This window comes from Dipodomys ordii, unplaced genomic scaffold (assembly GCF_000151885.1).
Source record: "Dipodomys ordii isolate 6190 unplaced genomic scaffold, Dord_2.0 Scaffold64, whole genome shotgun sequence".
Taxonomy (NCBI): Eukaryota; Metazoa; Chordata; class Mammalia; order Rodentia; family Heteromyidae; genus Dipodomys; species Dipodomys ordii.
In genome coordinates this window covers 3,356,835-3,379,087 of record NW_012267280.1, presented here as the reverse complement: position 1 = coordinate 3,379,087, position 22,253 = coordinate 3,356,835, and the positions used below count along the sequence as shown (strand labels likewise).

General features: G+C 49.0%; 1 protein-coding gene across 3 annotated transcripts in view; it reads right to left on the bottom strand.

The window, feature by feature from the left end:
* LOC105990380 (putative EGF-like module-containing mucin-like hormone receptor-like 4) overlaps positions 1-22,253 on the bottom strand; it is a 30,743-nt gene that overhangs the window by 2,360 nt on the left and 6,130 nt on the right. Inside the window, exons 3-17 of one of the 3 annotated variants that reach the window (XM_013022749.1) lie at positions 21,648-21,698; positions 20,800-20,922; positions 19,655-19,807; positions 18,260-18,307; positions 12,803-12,855; positions 12,153-12,288; positions 10,955-11,056; positions 10,517-10,701; positions 9,986-10,153; positions 8,650-8,844; positions 7,159-7,394; positions 5,922-5,988; positions 5,001-5,092; positions 2,223-2,403; positions 858-953 (exon numbers count right to left, since the gene is read on the bottom strand). In XM_013022749.1, the coding sequence (XP_012878203.1) occupies positions 858-953; positions 2,223-2,403; positions 5,001-5,092; positions 5,922-5,988; positions 7,159-7,394; positions 8,650-8,844; positions 9,986-10,153; positions 10,517-10,701; positions 10,955-11,056; positions 12,153-12,288; positions 12,803-12,855; positions 18,260-18,307; positions 19,655-19,807; positions 20,800-20,922; positions 21,648-21,698 (1,886 nt within the window). The remainder of the gene's footprint in view (positions 1-857; positions 954-2,222; positions 2,404-5,000; positions 5,093-5,921; positions 5,989-7,158; positions 7,395-8,649; positions 8,845-9,985; positions 10,154-10,516; positions 10,702-10,954; positions 11,057-12,152; positions 12,289-12,802; positions 12,856-18,259; positions 18,308-19,654; positions 19,808-20,799; positions 20,923-21,647; positions 21,699-22,253) is intronic. The other 2 variants (XM_013022748.1, XM_013022750.1) reach the window with 2 other exon arrangements.

Genomic DNA, 22,253 nt, shown 5'->3' with positions numbered 1-22,253 from the left:
CCACTTCCGGTTTTCTGGTGGTTTATTGGAGATAGGAGTCTCACGGTCTCTCCTGCCCGGGCTGGCTTTGAACCGCGATCCTCAGATCTCAGCCTCCAGAGTAGCTAGGATTACAGGCGTGAGCCACCAGTGCCCGGCTGCTTGTTGTATTTTTAATGTAACAATGTTTTCTAACAGACTGTGTGACTCAGCTATTGTGGCTTACTCTCTGTGCATCCACCCAGCTTGGATGTGGACACTGGGAAGGAAAGGGCTGCCAACGTGTCTGGTGCTGTGTCCCTATGACTGGACAGGGCATACAGAGTGGGTAATGGACGTGTGTTGGGTAAACGGGCTGAGACACATTTTAAGTTACATAATCCTTTAAAGAAAAGCCAGGCCAGGGTGGCTCACACCTGCAATGCTAGCTACTCAGGAGGCTGAGATCTGAAGATTGTGGTTCAAAGCCAGCCCGGGCAGAAAAGTCTATGCCATTTTTAACTCCAATAAAACCACCAGAAACGGGAAATGGAGCTGTGGCTCAAGTGGTTGCTAGCCTTGAACATCAAAGCTCAGAGACGGTGTCTAGGCCCTGAATTCAAGCCTCAGGAGTGGCACAAAAAGAAAAAAGGAAGAAAAAGAAGGAAGGAAGGAAGGAACGAAGGAAATGAAAGAGGCAAACAAGGGGAAAGAAGAGGGAAGAAGATGTGGAAAGTAAAGAGGGAGAAGAGAAAGGAAAGGGAGAGAGCATTATGTGCTCTTGTGCGGAGCTAACGATTGTCACAAAGCTAAGCAATTGTCTTTCAGATCTGGGCGCTCCGGGCCAACCCAGTGCTGGGTTGGGAGGAGGCCTTCTGAGGGTTGGGAGCTGCTCTTACTATTTTGGTGTGGGTGGTGGAATGGGACATCTCCGTGCTCTCAGCCTCAGCCCCTTTCCGCATTCCACTAAACCACTTCCTGTATTCCATCCGCACCTGAGAGTGTGTGAGAGAGAGAGAAGCCAGGGTTACAGCAGGTGGACCCAACAACGAGAGAACAAAGTCCCCCCCTGGCACGTCCTGGTCATTTCCTTCTTGTTGTCTTGGCCACACTCAGGGGGATTCATTTGATTGAAACTTAATCTCCATTGTGGAAAGGTATTTGTGTTGGATGACTTCAAGACCTTGATGGGCAGTGGTGGCCATGGTGGTGACGGGGAAGGGGATGAGGATGATGGTGATGGTGGTTATATTGGTGCTGATGTTGGTGATCATCATTTGACGGTGATGGAGGTGGTGGTGATAGTTATAATGGTGATGGTGGTGATGGGCATTAAGGTAACTGATGCGGTGCTGGAGGCACCATTCATGGCACACTAGCTATGTGTGAGGCCCTTTGGTCATTTAACCCTCACCTCGACTCAGGGAAGACAGGCCTCCACCTTTCCTTGGACTCTGCCGGAGTGAGTTCTCTTGAAGGTGTGTGGACTCAGCCAAGGTCACCCAGAAGCCGGGACACATCTGCCATTCTAATCCCACAGCCCTGACACGGAAATGCCACTGCGTGCCCGGAAATGCCCCGAGTCAACCTCGCTTAGCTTCTGGACACATGAACGTGGGCAGGGAAGGAGTCAGCGCTCAACCCTGCTTCACCAGGGAACTGAAACTGTATTTTTTCTGGGCAGGAAGAACCCAGAGCCCACAGGCAGTGCGGAGACGTGGGGGAGAGCCGGGCCTTCGACCACCGGCACTGGCTGCTACCAGTTCCACTTGACAGCAAAGGAAACATCCAGAAAGGCAATTCCAGAGGCAACATGGCCCCTGACCCCAACCCACGCATGCTCTTCCGAGAGAATGGTGGAAGCGGGGCCCTGGTGGCTCAGGCCTGTAATGCTACCTACTCAGGAGGCTGAGATCTGAGGATCGTGGTTTGAAGCCAGCCTGGGCAGGAAAACCCATGAGACTCTTCTCTCCAATTCGCCACCAAAAAGTTGAAGGTTGAAGTGTGACTCAAGGGGTAGAGCGCTAGCCATGAGCAGAAAGGGCTAAGAGAACATGAGACCCCGAGTTCAAGTCCCGCCATGGGCAGGAAAAACAAAAAGAGAGCTCCATGGAGATGATTCGTTGGTAAGCCCAGAGGACTCAGCAGGGCCAAGCAGCACTGGTTCCTCATTCCAAGTAGAAGATGGATCTCGCGAGACCCATCACCAAGTGGGGGGAAGGGGAGCAGGCACTGGGCGGTGCCCTGGGGCGGAGGGGGCTCACCTGGCGGTTCAGCAGGCAGTGCACCACGAAGAGCCACACCCCCTGCAGGACGTTGGTGATGGTGAACAAGTAGGCCATGACCGAGCCAACCACCTCCCCTACTTCCTCCACCATGAAAAAGCCAAGACTCCACGAACAGCCCAGGATGAAGAGCTGCGAGATGGCTTTCAATGTCATGAGTCTGCAAGGAAAAGGGCAATGTTAACTATTATCTATAAGCATTTTTTTTCCTTTTGTCAGTCGTGGGGCTTGAACTCAGGGCCTGGGTGCTGTCCTTGAGCTCTTTTGCTCAAGGCTAGTGCTCTACCACTTGGAGCCACAGCGCCACTTCCAGTTTTCTGGTGGTTAATTGGAGATGAGAGTCTCTCTGGACTTTCCTGCCTGGGCTAGCTTTGAATCACAATCCTCAGATCTCAGCCTTCTGAGTAGCTGGGACTACAGGTGTGACCCACCAGTGTCCACCAGCTGAGTGATCTTTCTAGCCACCTACTTGAAGATGAGGCTGAGCCCAGCTTTTCAATCACCGCTGCTGACCATTCTTGAAGATGACTAAGTCCTCTACATGGAATCACTGTGAGATTTATGGGCAATGTCTTGTAGGATTTGGGGTGGGTGCATTTGGATGATTTCCTGACTTCAAAATATTGTGTCCTACTGGGTTTCCTCAAACAAAAATTGCGTTGGGTGTTTAGCAATTGACTGAGAACTTTGCAGTGTGTGTGTGTGTGTGTGTGTGTGTGTGTGTGTGTGTGTGTGTCCCCACCACGAATCTTCACTTACACACATGTACAGGGTTGGGAAATTCCCAGAAGGCTGATATTCTTAGGTCCTTAAGGATGAAAGAAACTGGGGAGAAGAGATGTTAGGTCATCTTGGTAAGTAGATAAGACCAAACGCAGGGTCAGACAGAGGTTGAGCAGTGTGGTTTTTTATCTGTGTAACAAACCAGTTCCAGACACATATCCATTTGTGGAAATGGAACTAAGAAATGAGGGGCAGGGTGAGGCTGGGAGAGACCCGGGAGGAGAACAATGGAAAGAGGGCGCTGTCAAGATACATTGTACACATAAAATGAGCCCCCTTTGTACAACTTTTAAAAAAACAGTAAAAGGGCTGGGAAGGTGGCTCAGTGGTAGAGCGCTTGCCTTGCATTCCTGAGGCCCTGGGTTCGATTCCTCAGCACCACATGAGCAAAAAGAAAAAAAAAAGCTGGAAGTGGCGCTGTGGCTCAAGTGGTAGAGTGCTAGCCTTGAGCTGAAGAGCTGAGGGACAGCGCCCAGGCCCAGAGTTCAGGCCCCACGACTGGACCCCCCCCAAAAAAAATAATAAAAGGGCTGGGAAGGTGGCTTAGTGGTAGACTGCTTGCCTAGCATGCATGAGGCCTTGGGTTTGATTGTTTAGTTACACATAAACAGGAAAAAATAATAAAAATAGACACAGCTGGGTGCTGGTGGCTCACGCCTGGTTCAAAGCCATTCCAAAGCAGGAAAGTCTGTGAGACTCTTATCTCCAATGAACCACCAGAAAGTTGGAAGCAGAGCTGGGCACAAGTGGTAGAGTGTTAGCCTTGAGTACAAAGGCTCAGGGACAGTGCCCAGGTCCTGAGTTCAAACCCCAGGATTGACACAGAAATTAAAAACGAGTTTATTATAAAAAGATGAGTGCTAGGTGCTGGTGGCTCACGCCTGTAATCCTAGCTACTCAGGAGGCTGAGATGTGAGGATTACGGTTCAAAGCCAGCGTGGGCAGGAAAGTCCATGAGACTCTTACCTCCAATTAACCACCAGAAAAACCGAAAGTGGCACTGTGGCTCAAGTGGTAGAGCGCTAGCCTTGAGCTGAAGAGCTGAGGGACAGCGCCCAGACCCAGAGTTCAAGCCCCATGACAAAAACAAAAAAAAGATGAGCATGTATTTGATTCATTTTAATAACTGGGACATAACTGGGATAGTAATATCAATCCCATGATTTGTAGTTAAAAGGATTCCATAAAATAATATTGACAAAGGACATTTATATATAACAAGTTCCAAATAAACATTATTATTATTGTTGTTGTTGTTATTATTTGTCTGAGACTGGGACTTGAACTTGGTATCTGATGCTTTTGCTCATTATTAGCTGGTGCCGTACCACCTCAGTCATGTCTCCAACTCCTCATTCTTATTTTAAGATTTAAATGATACCGATGAGGACTAAATTTCTGTTATCAAAGAGAGTGAACTTAGAAGTAAATATACCCTCAAGGGAGATAAAAAGACAACATTGATTCTCCTGGATTTGGTTTCATATACAGTGTGTCTACCAAGGAGAAAAATCAGTGAATATTCCCTGAATAAATGAGGTCCATTATTACATGAATTCTGTGCTGGAAATTGCACCCAGGGACTCACCCATGGGATAGGCAAGTACTCTACCACCGAGCCAGGACTCCTCATCTGTTTTTGTATGTGTGCAGACACTGAGAGTTGAACTCAGGCCTGGGCACTGTCCCTTAGCCTTTTCACTCCATGTTGGCATTTAACCACTTGAGACACAGCTGAACTTCTAGCTCCTTTTTCCCCCCCCTGGTTAATTGGAGACAGGCATCTCAGACTTTCCTGCCCAGCATGGCTTCAAACCTCAATCTTCAGATCTCAGCCTCCTAAGCAGTTAGGATCACAGGGGTGAGCCACTGGTGTGCAGTCTATACCTTGTGTTTAATGGGCTTTCTCTCCCAGAAAGAATGGTCTTATAAAGTCACATCCCTGGGCACCACTGATGATGGCCCTTTCCTTACCTGGTGTCCTGAAGGGTAGACACTTCTTTATTGAGGGAGGCGATTTTGCTTCTCAGAATCCACAGAATTTGGCAGAAGAACACCGAGTTTATCTGTGGATGGAAGCAGCATGAAACAAAGCGACTTGAGCTATTCTGCGGAGACCCTTTCAGGCACCCTAACTTGTGTTGGATCTGAGAATCGTTCCCCCAGGGACAGAGGTTTCTTTGGATCAGCGTGATGTGGTATGGTTTGTACTGTGCACAGTGAGTGCTCTGTAGCACCTGGTGATTGGCTGGGCAGATAGATCCTCAATTGTTCAAAACAGGGTGCTGGAAATGGAAGTCTGTTATCATGCATCTCCATAGCAGGTGTAATCCACAAGTTCCCAGTTCCCTTGTGGAGATAACCATTTGCTGAGTGAATGAAAGCCAGGCTTTTCTAATGGGGGGGGGTAGAGAAAGAGAGAGAGAGGAGGGGGAGAGAGAGAGAGAAGAGAGAGAGAGAGAACGCTAAAGGCACAGGTCAGAGGTTGGCCTCTTGCTTAGCACCTGTGAGACCTTCCCTGGGTCTGATTTTCAGCACCACACACACACAAAAAAAAAACGATTCATAGCCGGGCACTGGTAGCTCCCACCTGTAATCCTAGCTACTCAGGAGACTGAGATCTGAGGATCACAGTTTGAACCTAACCTGGGTAGGAAAGTCTTAGGAGACTTTTATCTCTGATGAGTCACCAAAAAAGTGGAGGTGTGGTTCAAGTGGTAGAGTGTTAGCCTTGAATGAAAAAGCTAAGGGACAGTAGTGCCCAGGCCCTGAGTGCAAGCCCTGGTGCACACACACACACACACACACACACACACACACACACACACACCCCAGAAGCACATACTCTGCTTGGCCATATAAGACCAGGCACAGTCATGAATAATTACCACATACCAAGATAATGACTGCCACGGGTCCTATGAAGCTCCAGATAAATCCTTTATCAAGGTTGAGCCAGCAGCTGTGGACAGGAAGAGAGGCATCAGCTACCTTTTCCTCCAGAGAGGAAGAAGAGTTTGAGTCCAGGCTTCTAGACAGAGACCTAAACAAGTGTCTTAGCCTCCCCAAGAATGAAGCAGGGCCAGTTTGGTAGGAAGACCAAGTGATTGACTATAGCAGACTCGATCTTAACAAAGATTCAGGTTCTCGCCAGTCTCCTCCTTTTCAATTTCATGTCGGCTACTCTGGGTCTTCTCTGCATATAAACTTTAGAAGCATTTTCATGAATGGGCACAACATATTTCCTGGGAATTTTTTTTTAATTGGAGATGCATCGATTCTGTAGATAAAGTGGGAATCAGATTTACAAGATTGAATCTGCCTGTCCATGATCACGGACTGTCTCTCCACCTGTGTCCATCTTCTTTGAATTCTCTCAGTAGACCTGTGTGGCTTTTCTGTCATAGAACTTGTAGGGAAGATGGAATGTCTGGGAGGGTTTGGAGGACACATAGATCCTGGCAAAGAGGTAAGACATGCTAAATACACTGATGACCACAAGGATTGTTAGGATGAGAATGACCGCTATGATGAAACCAACATTTTAAACTGGGCTCTGAGCCGGGCGCTGGTGGCTCACGCCTGTAATCCTAGCTCCTCAGGAGGCTGAGATCTGAGGATCGCGGTTCAAAGCTAGCCCGGGCAGGAGAGACCGTGAGACTCCTATCTCCAATAAACCACCAGAAAACCGGAAGTGGTGCTGTGGCTCAAGTGGTAGAGCGCTCGCCTTGAGCTGAAGAGCTGAGGGATAGCGCCCAGGCCCAGAGTTCAAGCCCCACGACCGACAAAAAAAACAAAAACAAATAAACTGGGCTCTGGTGGCTCACGCCTGTAATCCTAGCTCCTCAGGAGGCTGAGATCCAAGGATCACAGTTCAAAGCCAGCCTGGGCAGGAAAGATATGACCCTCTTATTTCCAGTTAACCATCACAAAGCCAGAAATGGAAGTGTGGCTCAAGTGGTAGAGCACCAGCCTTGAACAAAAACAAAAAAGGTAAGGGATAGCACCCAGGTCCTGAGTTCAAACCCCAGAACCAGCAGGAACAAAAGAAAACAAACAACAAACCAAAAATCATTCTGGTGTCATAGCACTGAAATTCATTTCTAACCCCGCCCCCCTGCTTCATGCTTACTGGGTAAAGGTTCCATAATTCTTAGGTCCAACTGCTGCAGACACAGCCACGATGCCAGCTGGGATTCCATAGCCCAGAGGGTACATGAATCTCTTCTTGAATCGTCCTGTGGTGGTGTAGTTGGCCACCTTAAGGTTCCTGACGGTGAGGAAGAGGTGGAGGCCTTCTAGAAGCATCCACATGAAGGAGGCCAAGTAGAGGTAATGTAACACCCCTGCTATAATGGCACACAGCGTCTAGAAGGGAGAGAGGAGCTGGCAGTGGGGGCGCGTGCGGGCCAGATCTCACTTTCTTTGTTGTTGTTGTCAGTTGTAGGGCTTGAACTCAGGGCCTGGGCGCTGTCCCTGAGCTCTTTTTGCTCAAGGCTAGCACTCTACCACTTTGAACCACAGCGCCACTTCCCTTTTCCCTGTGGTTCATTGGAGATAAGAGTCTCATGGACTTTCCTGCCTGGGCTGGCTTTGAACCATGATCCTCAGATTGCAGCCTCCTGAATAGCCAGGATTATAGGTGTGAGCCACCAGCACCTGGCTCTCACTATCTTCTTGGTGTCTTGCTTAGAGTTTGGCTTGGACCGGCAACCTCCAACCCCTATGGCCCTTTGCCAGGAGGCTGTCCAATTTCTGGGAGTATCTGTTGGCCATTGGAATTAGCTTTTCCCGTGAGCACAGCAGGCCAGAAATGACATGGAATAAATGTCACTGGAGAAGCTCACAAATACATGATGGACACAGCAACAGAAAAATAAGAATCTTACATCCTATTTTCTCTCGGAAGTCAATGTAAGGTGGGCGCCAGTGGCTCACACCTGTAATCCTAGCTACTCAGGAGGCCGAGATCTCATGGTTGAAAGCCAGCTTAGGAAGGGAAAAACTTGTGAGATTCCTATCTCAAAGGTCAGAAGTGGACCTGTGGCTCCAGAGGTAGAGCATCAACTTTGATTGAAAAAAAAAAAAAAGCTAAGGGAAGCACGCAGGCCTTGAGTTCAAGCCCAGTGCCAGCACACACACACACACACACACACACACACACACACACACACACGAGCTGAAGTAGTCTGTGCATTCCATATAAACCTAAGCCTTTCTAAAAGCACTCTGCGATGCTCTTTTTGCCCATTGTGTTGTTTAAAACAGGATAGCCTTGGAAGAGTCTCCTTCAGCTTGGAAGTGAAGGATCGACAACTTTTCAATCTGCTCACCCCTGACGCATCTACAGGAAATGAGGACTGTGCTAAGCCTCTGATATGCTGGGGGCTTATTTGTTACAGCAGCTAATGTTAACCTGAAGTAATTCCACCAGTTGGACATCCAGTGAATAAACAGACACTCAGAAAATGTGGTCTCGTTCTGCAGGAAGAAACCTTAAGATCTGTAGTTTGGTTCTTTAGTTTGGTTTTTCTTTCTCTTTCTCCTACCCCGTTCCTCTGATGAATGTCTCTTCCTCGTCATCTTTTGATTGGCAATGAGATCACTCAATGACACCGCTCACCTCCGGCTCAGTTCGGTTGATGCCTGTGAGGAAAAGCAAGTGTGCCAGGAAGAGGCAGACAGAGAGCTGCAGGTGGAGCGTGGTGCCCGTGTTGTGGATGGGCCTGCACAGGACGAAGGTGAGGGCCGCCAGGAGGAGACACAGCAGCGATACGCTCAGCCCCACGCAGGTGATCACAGACAGGGCGAAGTCTGCCTGCAAGCCGCCAGAGGAGAGAGACAGTACAGTTCCCGTTATCAGGAACAAAATCCCCTTGGAGCCTTTTGTCTTGGTCAGTCATGGGGCTTGACCTCAGAGCCCGTGCGAGGTCTCAACTCTGTTGCTCAAGATTAGCACTCTTAACCATGTTTAGCCATAGCGCCACTTTTGGTTTTCTGGTGGTTCATTGCAGATAAGAGTTTCACAGACTGGCTTTGAACTGCCATCCTCAGATCTCAGCCTCCCGAGCCCCCAGCGCCTAGTCAAAGAGCACTTCCAATCCTCTGTCCATGTTACTTACCATGGCCAGATGTGCAGGACTTCCCTCGCTGGCCTGAGCCCCCTCCACTCCCGCTCACAAAGTGTCAGGCCATTAACAGCCATGAAGGACACCCCCCCACACACCTACCCAGAGCCAGGGGGCAGATGGTACCCCAGCTCCTCACCTCTCAATTGTGACAACTCTGAGGGGTGAGCTTCACACTGACTCCCAGAGAAGGGACTGTTATGTACATGGGGATGGAGATGGCGGACAGAACACACGGCCGATGACCTGCATCCCATCATTGTGGTTCTTGCTCCCATGATGCTTTGGGCACCTATTCAAATGATTCCTCCTCCCATCATGCCCAGGGTGCCCTCTCAAGCAATGGGTGGAGCCGGGGTGGTACATGCACGATCCATCACCACGGGAGAGGAAGAGAAGCCCCAGCTTCTGCCCCCAGCAGAACACTCTCCACCTCACCTTGTTTTCCCTCCACTTCGTGCCCCTCGCCTTCTACTGCCATGTCCTGAGGTCACTTCGCAGGTTACGACCAGGCGACCCCCGAAGAGTCTTTTTCTAATTTGGGCACTGGCGGTGATGCCTGTAATCCTAGCTACTCAGGAGGCTGAGATCTGAGGCTCTCGGTTCAAAGCCAGCCTGGGCAGGAAAGTCCCTGACACTCTTATCTCCAACAAAAAGCTGGAAGTGGAGCTGTGGCTGTAGTGGTAGAGCACTGGCCTTGAACAGAAAAGCTCAGGGACAACACCCCAGGCCCTGAGTTCAAGCCCCAGGACTGGCACTCACTCACACATACACACACAATTTTCCTAAAATGAGTGTAAGATGAGCTCCAGGACCCATGAATCTTGATACCTTGGGGGCCAGTGCCATGAGGACAGCAAAGCTAGATAGGTGGTAGCACTTGCACGTGGTGTAAGAATCGTTACTTCTCACTGGAGAGCAGCCTTCGGTGGACCAGCTGCCCCCTTCTTTGGATCCTTCCCAGGACACACACAAGCACTTTCTTCTCAGGGTGCCATGCTGGAAAGAGACGGTGTGAAGGTGATTTCATCTTTTTGAGTTCATGATTTCATCCGAGGTACTGAGTTAGGGACCAGCTTGGAAGAGCATGGGTGGGGAAGTTTGGTCTCACCACAGTTGCTGGGGCGGGGTGTGGGGGGTTAGGAGGAATTTATTCTCCTTGTTGTTGTTGTTGGTGGTGGTGGTAGTTCTGGGACTTCAACTCAGGGCCTGGGTGCTGTCTCTGAGCTTTGGCTTGTGGGATGCATAGTTGGGTGCTTTGACATGTCTTCTCAGCCCTCTTACCTATCAGTGCTTGCAGCTGGATTTGGGTGAAAGCTGGTGAAACCCACGAACCTCCAACTCACCGTGGGTCCTGCTCACCTGAGTGTGTTGAAAGGTCAGCAGTGCGGGGTCTGACAGGTGGATTTTGCCTTCTGAGCCAAGGGTGCCAGTCACGACCTGAGAGTTCAGCCTGACTCCCCGCATCCCTTTTCTGTGATGGAAGAAGGATTCGTTCAGAAAGTTCCCGAGAGTCTGGTAAGTGATGAGAGCCACCTTACCGCCACCTGAAAACGAGACACACAGGTGAGGGGGTGGGGGCTGCAGCGACTGGGCGGACGCACCCCTGTGGGGTCATCGAGAAAACAGAATTTGTGGTGAAAGGCACCTCAGTGCAACCTGAACATCTCATGGCGCCCATGGATTTGCCGTGTGCCTGAGGTGTTGTGAGAGTCTCTCTTACTTGAGGACGCTGCGAGCCCCACCCGAGGGTCCAGCCACCCAGGACAGCGCCCAGAGCGTTCATCTCCCCACCCTTACCTTCCCTTCCAGATCCCGTGAGGGTGCTGGCGCAGTCGATGTCCATTGTGTTGTTTCCAGCTACCAGAACAGTCTTCTGGTCGCATCTCTTGGTTTCATAGACTGGGGACATGGGATGATGAGCACCGGGCCCCGGCCCTGCCTCTCAGGGCTAATAACACTTGTTAGAGAACTGCTTGCTTGCCAGGTGCCAGTGTCTCACGCCCTGTCATCCTAGCTACTCAGGAGGCTGAGATCTGAGGATCGTGGCTCAAAGCCAGCCCAGGCAGGGAAGTCTATGAGACTCTTATTGCTAATGAACCACCAGGAAACTAGAAGTAGTGTTGTGGCTAGCCTTGAGCAAAAGAGGCTCAGGGACAGTGCCCTGAGTTCAAGCCCCAATACAGGCACAAGACAAATCAAAACCCTTTTGGGAGCACATTCTTGTACTCTAACGGAAGTTGGAAATGAGAAGAGAGCTGGTTTATCCCAAAGTCAGGTGTGGAAGGCGTGGCTCTAGCTGAAGGCTCTGCTGAAGGGTGATTGGCTGGGGGGGAGGGGGGGGCGGAGCAGGCTCTGACCTCAGCCCTAGATAAATTCATGGGAGATTCGCAATTCAATGGCGATATTTGGGAGGTGGTAAAACTGGAAAGTAAAGGGCTCATTGGAGGAAGTGGGTCACGTGGGCTTTTTGACGGCCTATATTGTGACCATGAACTGAAACCTTTGTCCCTACAAACCTTTAAGTTGATTGCTCAGGTTTTTTGGTGTGTGTGTGTGTGTGTGTGTGTGTGTGTGTGTATGAGTGTGTGCATGCGCTAGTCCTGGGGCTTGACCTCAGAGCCTGAGCACTGTCCCTGAACTTTTGTGCTCAAGGCTAGCACTCTACCCCTTGAGCCACACAGTTCTACTTCCAGCTTTCAGGTGGTTTATTGAAGATAAGAATCTCACAGACTTTCCTCCCCGGGGTTGGCTTTGAACCATGATCCTCAGCTCTCAGCCTCCTATGTAGTAGGCTTGCAGGTGGGAGCTACTAATCCACAGCCCCACGTGCATTTGGGCATTTTGCAAGAAGAGCCCCAGCCACACCAAGTGCTGATGTGGACATGTTTGTAGTCTGGGAGCAGAGAGATCTCATGGGGGACGCAGAAAACACCAGGACCCCCTGCCCCCCCAGCCTCTTACTGTAGCTGGAAGGAATCTGCTTGGCATTTCTTACCTATATCAAGCTCCGGATATTCTCCTTTTGTTGGAAAATCAGAACTTTGATTCCATATGAAGAATTCTACACGTCGAAGCATTTGGGTGACATTCTTCGCAAAGTCTTTTCTGTTTCCGTTTTTATCCATAGCTCTCTTTCCAAGAAACAAAAACAAGTAGGTGAACACTCATGGAAACTTAGTTAAGAAAGAATAGGATCAGGCACAGTGCCTCTGAGTGACTCAGAAGGCTGAGATCTGGAGGATCAAGGTTCAAAGCCTAGCTTGGGTAGAAAAGAAAAGTCCATGAGACGTTATTGTTGTTTGTAGAGCTTGAACTCAGCTTGGGCACTGTCCCTCAGCTCCTTGCTTAAGGCTAGCACTCTAGCTCCACTTCCAATTTTCTGGTGGTTAGTTGAGTGTCACAGACTTTCCTGCCCGGGCTGACTTCAACCCATGATCCTCAGATCTCAGCCTCTTGAGTAGCTGCCACCTCTCCAGTTTAAAACTTAGATATTTCCCACCGCCTTTCAGGAAAGAGGCAAAACTTTCCCCAAGTGGGACCTAGGCCAGTGTGAAAGTAACTGGTGAGCGGCGCAATGCTTGAATAGCAGAGTGGCCAGGTCAGTCTAACCCGATGCTTCCCAGAGCCAAACTTGACCACACTCACCCAAATATTCACTTGAGGCGTGGCCGTTCCTCCTGTCTCTGTGCCCTGGTCTTCTGGGGAGGAAAGAGGACAATTTCATGAGATGTAGAGAAAACACATCCACCCCTGAGGTTCCTGCAGTCCATGCCGATTCCCCCTAAGAAGTCCAAAAGGCTGGGCACTGGTGGCTCACGCCTGTCATCCTAGATACTCAGGAAGCTGAGATCTGAGGATCACTACTTGAAGCCAGCCAGGGCAGGAAAGTCCAAGAGACTCTTATCTCCAATAAACTACTCAGAAAAGCTGCATGTTGCACTGTGGCTCAAGTGGTAGAGCCCTAGCTTTGAGCATAGAGAGGCTCAGGGACAACATCCAGACCCTGACCTTAAAGCCCCAGGACCGCTGGGCTCCGGTAGCTCACGCCTGGAATCCTAGCTACTCAGGAGGTTGAGATCTGAGGATCACAGTTCACAGCCAGTATGGGCAGGAAAGTCTGTGAGGCACCTCATCTCCAATTAACCACCAGAAAACTGGAAATGGTGCTGTGGCTCAAGTGATAGAGTGCTAGACTAGAGCTGAAGAGCTCAGGGAGAGTGCCCAGTCCCATTACCAACAAATAAAAATAAAGCCAGGTGACAGTGGCTCACGCCTGGAATCCTAGCTACTCAGGGGGCTGAGATCTGAGGATTACGGTTCAAAGCCAGCCTCGACAGGAAAGTCTATGAAGCTCTTACCTCCAATAAACCACCAGAAAACCGGAAGTGGCACTGTAGCTCAAGTGGTAGAGCGCTTGCCTTAAGCTGCAGAGCTCAGGGACAGTGCTCAGGCCCAGAGTTCAAGCCTCATGACCGACAAAAAAATTAAAAGTAAAAAAGCCACAGGATCAGGACCAGAGGGGGGGGGGAGGGGGGGCGGGGAACAGTCTAAAATGAGACAAGAGCTGGTAACCCATGCTTTTAATCCCAGCTAGTAAGGCAGAGGAGATCTAAGTATGGTTCCAAGCCAGCCCAGGACAGGGCAATCCATAAAACACCTATCTCCAATGACCCAGCAAACAGTCAGAAACTTAGGTGGTAGAGCACCAGCCTTGAGTGGAAAGGAAGAGGGACAGTGCTCAGGCCCTGCGTTTAAGCCCTGTTACTGAAGTAAGGAGGCCAGGTCTGGCTGGCACCATATTGGCTACATGGTAGATTATAGGTCTGGCATCTTGTCTTCATGCTGGGGGAAGGAAACCCTCCCCCCACCCCACCCCCATCACCTGCCTCCCAGGTAATGGGCGTGCCCAGACTCCTGGAGGCAGGAGCAGGCACTTGGCTGATGATAGGTTACTGAATCTGTCAATCCAGTGCCTGGGACTGGGAATTTCCTGAGGATCTGCCTCCTGCAGGGAACTATTTAGGCCCAGACCAGCCTAGCCGCCATGACTCCATGCCATGTGTGTCTCTGTGATCGTATCTTGTGTCCTATCTCCTGGCTCATCTCCGGTCATCATGGGGTCCCAGTTCAGCCGAATTGGCTTGTTGGTATTGCTTTTATTATCTCTTTCCTCTTCAGTATGTTTCCTAGCTGTGTTATATGTATCTGTGTGCTGCAGGCCTTGGTAAGAACTGGCGGCCTGCAGCTGTTAACTGTATAATAAAGACTCCAATATTCTATATTTTAAAATGTGGCTTCTTGGATGATTGACTTTACAAATTACCAGCACAAAACAAAAAAGAAAAAAGGAAGAACATCATTGTAAAGTCTTTTTTTTTTGGTCAGTCGTGGGGCTTGAACCCTGGGCCTGAGCGCTGTCCCTCAGCTCTTCAGCCCAAGGCGAGTGCTCTACCACTTGAGCTACAAATTGTCTTACAGTTGATATTCCTCTTAAAAAATTTGAAAGTCCTTGGGTGCTCACACAGAGGCCCCAACACATTGTGGGGTGCAGGGAAGGACTCACAAAGAAAACTGTTAAATGAATGGAAAATGGGGGAGCTATTGGGCATCCTCAGATTGGTTTGTGGCATTAGAGATCCAGTCTCTCCATCTTGTCTCTGTAACTTAATTCTCCCTCTTTTTGTAAAAAAAAAAAAGTCAGGTCGTCGATTATATTAGACTTAGGGACTACTTTAATGCGTGTGTGTGTGTGTGTGTGTGTGTGTGTGTGTGTGTCTGTAACTGGGATTTGAACACATACCCTATTTGTTAGGCTGGTGCTCTACCACTTGAACCACAACTCCACCCAGACTTTTTGCTGTTTACATTGGGGAGAAGAGTCTTTTTGAACTGTAGTTCCCAAGTTGGCTTTGAACTGTGATCTCCAGATCTCAGCCTGATGAGTAGCTAGGATTACAGGAATGAGCCACCCTGCTTGGCTCTGCTCTCACCTTGCACAGACTCACTTTCACCTGACCACATCCTCACAGACCCTCTTTCCCTGCAGGTCACATTCCTGAGTCCCTGGGAGTCAGGAATTCAGGAGCACAGCAACTAGCCCAGGAAGCAGGGATCTGGAATTGCTAGCCAGGGTCCTGGCTCTGGGTACTCACCCTGCTGTGAAACCATTTCCCCTTCCGTGTGGCCTGGGGACAGTTCATCTACAAAGGGGACAGCATGTTGAGTCTGTGACCCTGCAGCTTCCCCTTCAAACCCTCTAGCCGTTCCCGGCTCTGTGCGACACTGGAGCAAACCAGAGATGCTCACGTCCCTAGGAAATGGAGGCTAGTTCTGCTGAACCACCAGGGGCGAGTCCAGGGCTTCCATGCATTTGTTTTCAAGAAGCAGAATTGTGAGCTGGGCTCTGGCAGCTCACACCTGTCATCCTAGCTACTCAGGAGGCTGAGATCTGGAGGATCACAGTTCAAAGCCAGCCCGGGCAGGAAATTCCATGAGACTCTGATTTCCAATGAACTACTCAGGAAAAGCTTCATGTGGTGCTGTGGCTCAAGCGGTAGAGTGCTAGCTTGAGCACTGAAAGTCTCATGGACAATGCATAGGCCTTGAGTTCAAGCCCTAAGATGAGGACAAGCAAAAAAAATTTTTTTAAGTCCAAAATGGGACAAGGGCTGATAACCCAGGCCCAGAATCCCAGCTATTTAATGAAAACTATAAAAACTTAAAGAAAGAAATTACAGAGGACACTAGGAAATGGAAAGACCTTCCATGTTCTTGGATAGGCAGCCTTAATTATAGTGAAAATGGCCGTGCTGCCAAAATTAATATACAAATTCAACACAATTCCTATTAAAATCCCAATGATGTCATTTCTGAAATACAGAAAACAGTCCAAAAATTCATATGGAACAACAAAAGACCTAGAATAGCCAAAACAAGTCTAGGCAAAAAAGACAACATGGGTGGGATCTTGTTTCTGGACTTCAAACTCTACTATGAGCCATAACAAAGACAGCATGGTACTGGCACAAAAACAGACCCGAAGACCAATGGAATAGAAGAGAAGATCCAGAAATAAAACCACACGCCTACAGTCAGCTGATATTTGACAAAGGAGCCAAAGACATACAATGGAAGAAATACAGCCTCTTCAACCACTGATACTGGGAAAACGGGGCGGCCACATGCAGAAGACTAAAAGTGGACCCCAGCCTGTCACCATGCACTAACATCAACTCAAAATGGATTAAAGACCTTAACATTAAACCTGAATCTCTGAAACTACTGCAGGACAGAGTAGGAGAGACACTTGAACTTACAGGCACAGGCAGGAACTTCCTGAACAGAGTCCCAGGGTCACAACAAGTTGGAGAGAGACTCGACAAATTGGACTACCTTAAAATAAAAAGCTTCTGCACAGCTAAAGACATAGCTGCCAAACTAGAAAGACAGCCAACTAACTGGGGGAAATATTTACCAGCAATATATAAGACAAGGAGTTAATATCCAGTATATACAGGGAACTCAAGAAACTAATCCCTCCCAAACCTAACAAACCAATTACTAAATGGTCAAGGGAACTAAAGAGAGACTGCTCAGAAGAAGAGATAAAAATGGCAAAGAAACACATAAAGGAATGTTCACCATCCCTGGTTGTAAAGGAAATGCAAATAAAGACAACCCTGAGATACCACCTTACCCCAGCCAGAATGGCCCACATCCTAAAGTCAGCCAATGACAAATGCTGGCGGGGATGCGGAGAAAGAGGAACCCTATTACACTGCTGGTGGGAATGTATACTTATACAATCACTTTGGAAAGCAGTCTGGAAGGTCCTCAGAAAGCTAAATAATGACCTCCCCCATGACCCAGCCATACCACTCCAAGATATCTATCCTGAACAACAGGAACCATGATACAAGGACAACTCCATGTTCACTGCAGCACTGTTCACAATAGTCAGGATATAGAAACAACCCAGATGCCCCACTACAGATGAATGGAGCCAAAAAATTGTGGTATCTATATACAGTGGAATATTATACAGACATTAGAAAGGACAAAATAATGGCATTTGCAGGGAAATGGATGGAACTAGAAGGAATCATGTTGAGTGAGGTAAGTCAAGACCAAAGAGACAAACGGCACATGGTCTCCCTGATAAGTGGATGCTAAATCCAAAATATAAGGTGATACGACAAAGTAAACAAGACTCGAGAAACAAAGGACCTCCACTCATCTGGTCGAATCATTACTAAATGACCCCATGCTGATGACCACATATGTAGTATATATGGGCACATCGGAGGGAACTAGGAGGAGGACACAGAATCAGAGGGAAAACATACAACCCATCATCTGCCCTGGACATTGATCAAAACAAACCAAACAACTCAATGGCAGTGATGGGAGGGAGGGAATGAGAGGGAAGGAGGGAACAGCTGACACTATGCAAAAAGAAAGGAATGTACATTTCACCTGATGTGGAAGACATAACTATATAATCAAAGCCCATAGAACTCATAATCGTTATAGACCACCATAGACAATTTGCCCCATGAAGGTTAGAATGTGTTTGCGACTTAAACTAAGCATCACTATCCCACAATACTGTGAAATTATGTAATCATTTAATCACAATAAAATTTTTGAAAAAGAAATCAGGTTACTGATTATATTGAATTTAGAGCCCACTTTAATTTATGTGTGTATGTGTGTGCGTGTGTTGTGTGTGTGTAACTGGGATTTGAACACATAGCCTACTTGTGAGGCTGGCGCTCTACCACTTGAGCCGCATCTCCATCCAGACATTTTGCTGGCTATTTTGGAGAGAAGAATCTTTTTTGGACTGTTGTTCCCAAGTTGGCTTTGAACTGTGATCCTCTAGATCTCAGCCTGCTGAGTAGCTGGGATTAAGGGGATGAGCCACCCTGCTTGGCTGTACTCCCTCATCTTGCACAGACTCTTCTTGATTTGACCACATCCTCACAGACCCTCTTTCCCCACAGGTCAAATTCCTGAGTTCCTGGGAGGCAGGGATTCAGGAGCACACCAGGAAGTAGGAATCTGGAATTGTTAGCCAGGGTCCTGAATCTGGGTACTCACCCTGCTGTGGAACCGTTTCCCCTTCCGTGTGGCCTGGGGACAGTTCATCTACAAAGGGGACAGCATGTTGAGTCTGTGACCCTGCAGCTTCCCCTTCAAACCCTCTAGCCGTTCCCAGCTCTGTGCGACATTGGAGCAAACCAGAGACGCTCACGTCCCTAGGAAATGGAGGCTAGCTCTGCTGAACCACCAGGGGCGAGTCCAGGGCTTTCATGCACTTGCTTTCAAGAAGCAGAATTGTGAGCTGGGCTCTGGTAGCTCACGCCTGTCATCCTAGCTACTCAGGAGGCTGAGATCTGGAGGTCCACAGTTCAAAGCCAGCCCAGGCAGGAAATTCCATGAGACTCTGATCTCCAATGAACTACAAAAAAAAAGCCAGATGTGGTGCTGTGCCTCAAGTAGCTGAACGCCAGCCTGAAGCAGAAAAGTTCAGGGACAGCATCCAAGCTTTAAGTTTAAGCCTCAGGACCAACATACACACCCATTCAAAAAACCAAGTTCAGAAGAACGTGAAGCCAGTCCTTTTGGAATGGAAGGAGAGTGGCTTGTAAGGCAGCCGTGCATTCCCAAGGAGTGTGCAGAGCTGGGACTTGCTAGGCGGTTTGGTTTACACAGCCTCGCTCTGGGAAAGATGGGGGACAGCACAGCAATGAGGGACAGAGGCTGGGACACAGCTCTGCTCTCTTACTCTGCCTTGAGGCTGGTGTTGCTGTCACCAGCTATGGTCTCCTACCCCCCGCCTTTTTTTTGGGGGGGGTGCCCATCCTGGGGCTTGAACTCAGGGCCTGGTTGCTGTTCCTGAGCTCTTTTGCTCAAAGCAAGCACTCTACCACTTGAGCCACAGCGCCACTTCCGGTTTTCTGGCGGTTCATTGGAGATAAGAGTCTCATAGACTTTTCTGCCCAGGCTGGCTTTGAACTGCCATCCTCAGATCTCAACCTCCTGAGAACTTAGGATGACAGGTTTGAGCCACTAGCACCTGGCTTTACCCTCTTTTTTTTTTTCTTTTTGTTGGTCATGGGACTTGAACTGTGAGCCTGGGCGCTGTCCCTCAGCTTTTTGGCTGAAGGCGAGCGCTCTACCACTTGAGCCACAGCACCACTTCCAGTTTTCTGGTGGTTTATTGGAGATAAGAGTATCACAGACTTTCTTGCCCTGGCTGGCCTTGAACCATGATCCTCAGATCTCAGCCTCCTGAGTAGCTAGGATAACAGGCATGAGCCACTGGTGCCCGGCCTTTTTTTTTTTTTTTTTCTTTAAAAGATTTATTATACTTGTTTTTTAGGAGAACTCAAACTTATCATACCAGTGGGCCCAGAGGAATTTCTACCCCAAAGTCTGTGCCCCCCCTCCCCCTTTTCTTTCATGATGGAAGGCGTATTTGGAGATGCTTACTGTAACACTGTGGATGTTCGATGTCAATGATGCTGGCCACCCAGTTGAGCCAAGGCACCGCTACCACACAGCTGCAGAGGTAGCTCCCAATCTTGTTCTTGCAGTAAGATTTTTTCCTGCAGCGCGCCTGCTGTGTCTGGCACTCATCAATGTCTGACGGGCAAGAGGAAACCTACGTTTACTCTTCAAGAACTCTGCCATGTCCTCTTCTCCACAGAGTTCTCATGGCCCAACATGGTTTATCAAAGTATGGAGCTTGACAGGTGCCAGTGGTTTTTCATCCCAGCTACTCAGGAGGCTGAGATCTGAGGGTCAGGGGTTCAAAGTCAGCCCAGGCAGGAAAGTCTGTGAGTCTCACCTCCAATGAGCCACTATGAAGTAGGAAGTGGAGCTGTGACTCAAGTGGTACAGTTGGAGCGTGAGCAAACAAGCTCAGGGACAGCACCTAAGCCCTGAGTTCATGTCCTAAGACTTGCACAAAAACAAAACAAAATAAAACAGAACAACAAAACATAAACCAACACCAGGGATTGGTAGTGGAATAAAGTAGAAAACATGTCATGAGACACAGAAGGACCATATCCCTTATGTCCTGGCTCACAGAATCTGTGCTCTGAGTCTCTCTTGGTTTAGCAGCTAATGGGCAAGAGTTGAGGTTCAAGAAAGGAAACCCACAGACTGACTCTGCTCTGGGCTGATGCCGCATGCTTCCTCTTTCTATCCAAACATGGAGACGGCTAAGCCAGGCGCCAATGACTTATACCGGTCATCCTAGCTACTCAGGAGGCTGAGATTTGAGGATCCCAGTTCAGAGCCAACCCGGACAGGAAAGTCTGTGAGACTCTTATCTCCAAAAAACTATTCAGAAAAAGCTGCAAGTGGTGCTATGTGGGTCAAATGGTAGATTGCTTGCCTTGAGCACAAAGAAGCTCAGGAACGGTGCTTAAACCCTGAGTTCAAGCCCCAGGATTGGGGGAAAAAATATACCTGACTAATTGCTGTACCTCTTGAAGTATCTTCTGAGGCCCTCTGATCCTCTGGAGGCTGTGGGGAGGGGGTGTGTTTTACACACACACACACACACACACACACACACACACACACTCCACACCATGATGGCTTCTTCTACTGAGTGGCATTCTTACCTTTGCATGCCTCCTGGGGCCAGATGAAGGGGCCTGGCCCAGAGGCGGGCTGGAATCCAGGCTTACAGATGCAGTGGGTGGTATTGTGGCAGTCAGCATAGACATGGCAGTGGGGACAGGGAGCTGCACAGAACACAGGTCTATTTGTTCATTTGCTCATTCATTTGTCCAAGAAATGATCCCTGACAGTTGGGTACCCGAGGTTCATGCCTACTCACCCCTAGCTACTCAGGAGGCTGAAAGCTAAGGATTTGGGGTTCAGGATGATCAGCCCAGGCAGGAAAGTTCAGAAGGCCTTTTATCTCAAATGAACCACCAAAAAGCCAGAAGTGGAGGTGTGTGGCTCAAGTGGTCGAGCACCACCCTAACTATTTGCAAGTGCTATTGGTGCTGGTGCTGAAAATGATGGTGATGGGTGGTGAGGACGGAGCACAGGAAATATTCATTATCCAAAGAACACAAGAAAGTGGCCGAGGCTCAGTCCTCTCTCACTTGAGAAGACATTCTTCTGGGCTGGGAAGGTGGCTCAGTGGTAGAGCACTTGCCTGGCATGCTTGAGGCCCTGGGTTTGATTCCTCAGCACCACATAAGCAGAAAAGGCCGGAAGTGGCTGCTGTGGCTCAAGTGGTAGAGCACTCGCCTTGAGCTGAAGAGCTCAGGGACAGCGCCCAGAGCTGAAGAGCTCAGGGACAGCGCCCAGGCCCAGAGTTCAAGCCCCACGAGCGATAAAAAAAAAAAGAAAAAGAAAAAAAGAAAAGACATTCTTCCCCGCTCCCTGTCCCCTTTCCCTCCCTCAAAGTCCTATAGCCCCACTTCCTTTCCCTTGGTGTTTGAGTAGACAGACTCACCTTTAGAATTTGTTACTTCCCATCCTGACACAGCCAGCAAGACGCCAAGGGCTGGGAGAAAAGACAAAGAGGAGGAAGCGGTCATGTGAGGCTTCCCTGGGACTCCCCCGGGCTGAGCTGACGGCTTCTCCCCCCCCCCCATACATAGAAAAGAGCTATTGGCACATGTACCAGCTTCCTCACAGAGTCTCCAGGCAGGCTATGAGCACCAGGAGTGGGTTATGTGTTCGGGGTGCACGGGAGATAGGTCTGACTATTGCTATGTGATCCAACTTCTGAAAATCCACCACCTTATGCCGCAGATCCTCCCAAACTAGCTAGCCCCCAAAGCCAGGCTGGAAGTCTCCTCTTGGTATTCCCCAATGCTTGTCAGTCTAGGCCTGTAACCTCCTATTCACCAGTAGAATAGAGCGCAAGCTACTGGGTTACGTAACATTTCTTAGTGGCCACACTAGAAAACAACAACAAACAAGTAAGAGCTGAGTGCCTGTGGCTCACACCTGTAATCCTAGCTTCTTAGGAGGCTGAGATCTGAGGATCACGATTCAAAGCCAGCCTGGGCAGGAACGTCTGTGAGACTTTTATCTCCAATTGGCCACAAAAAAA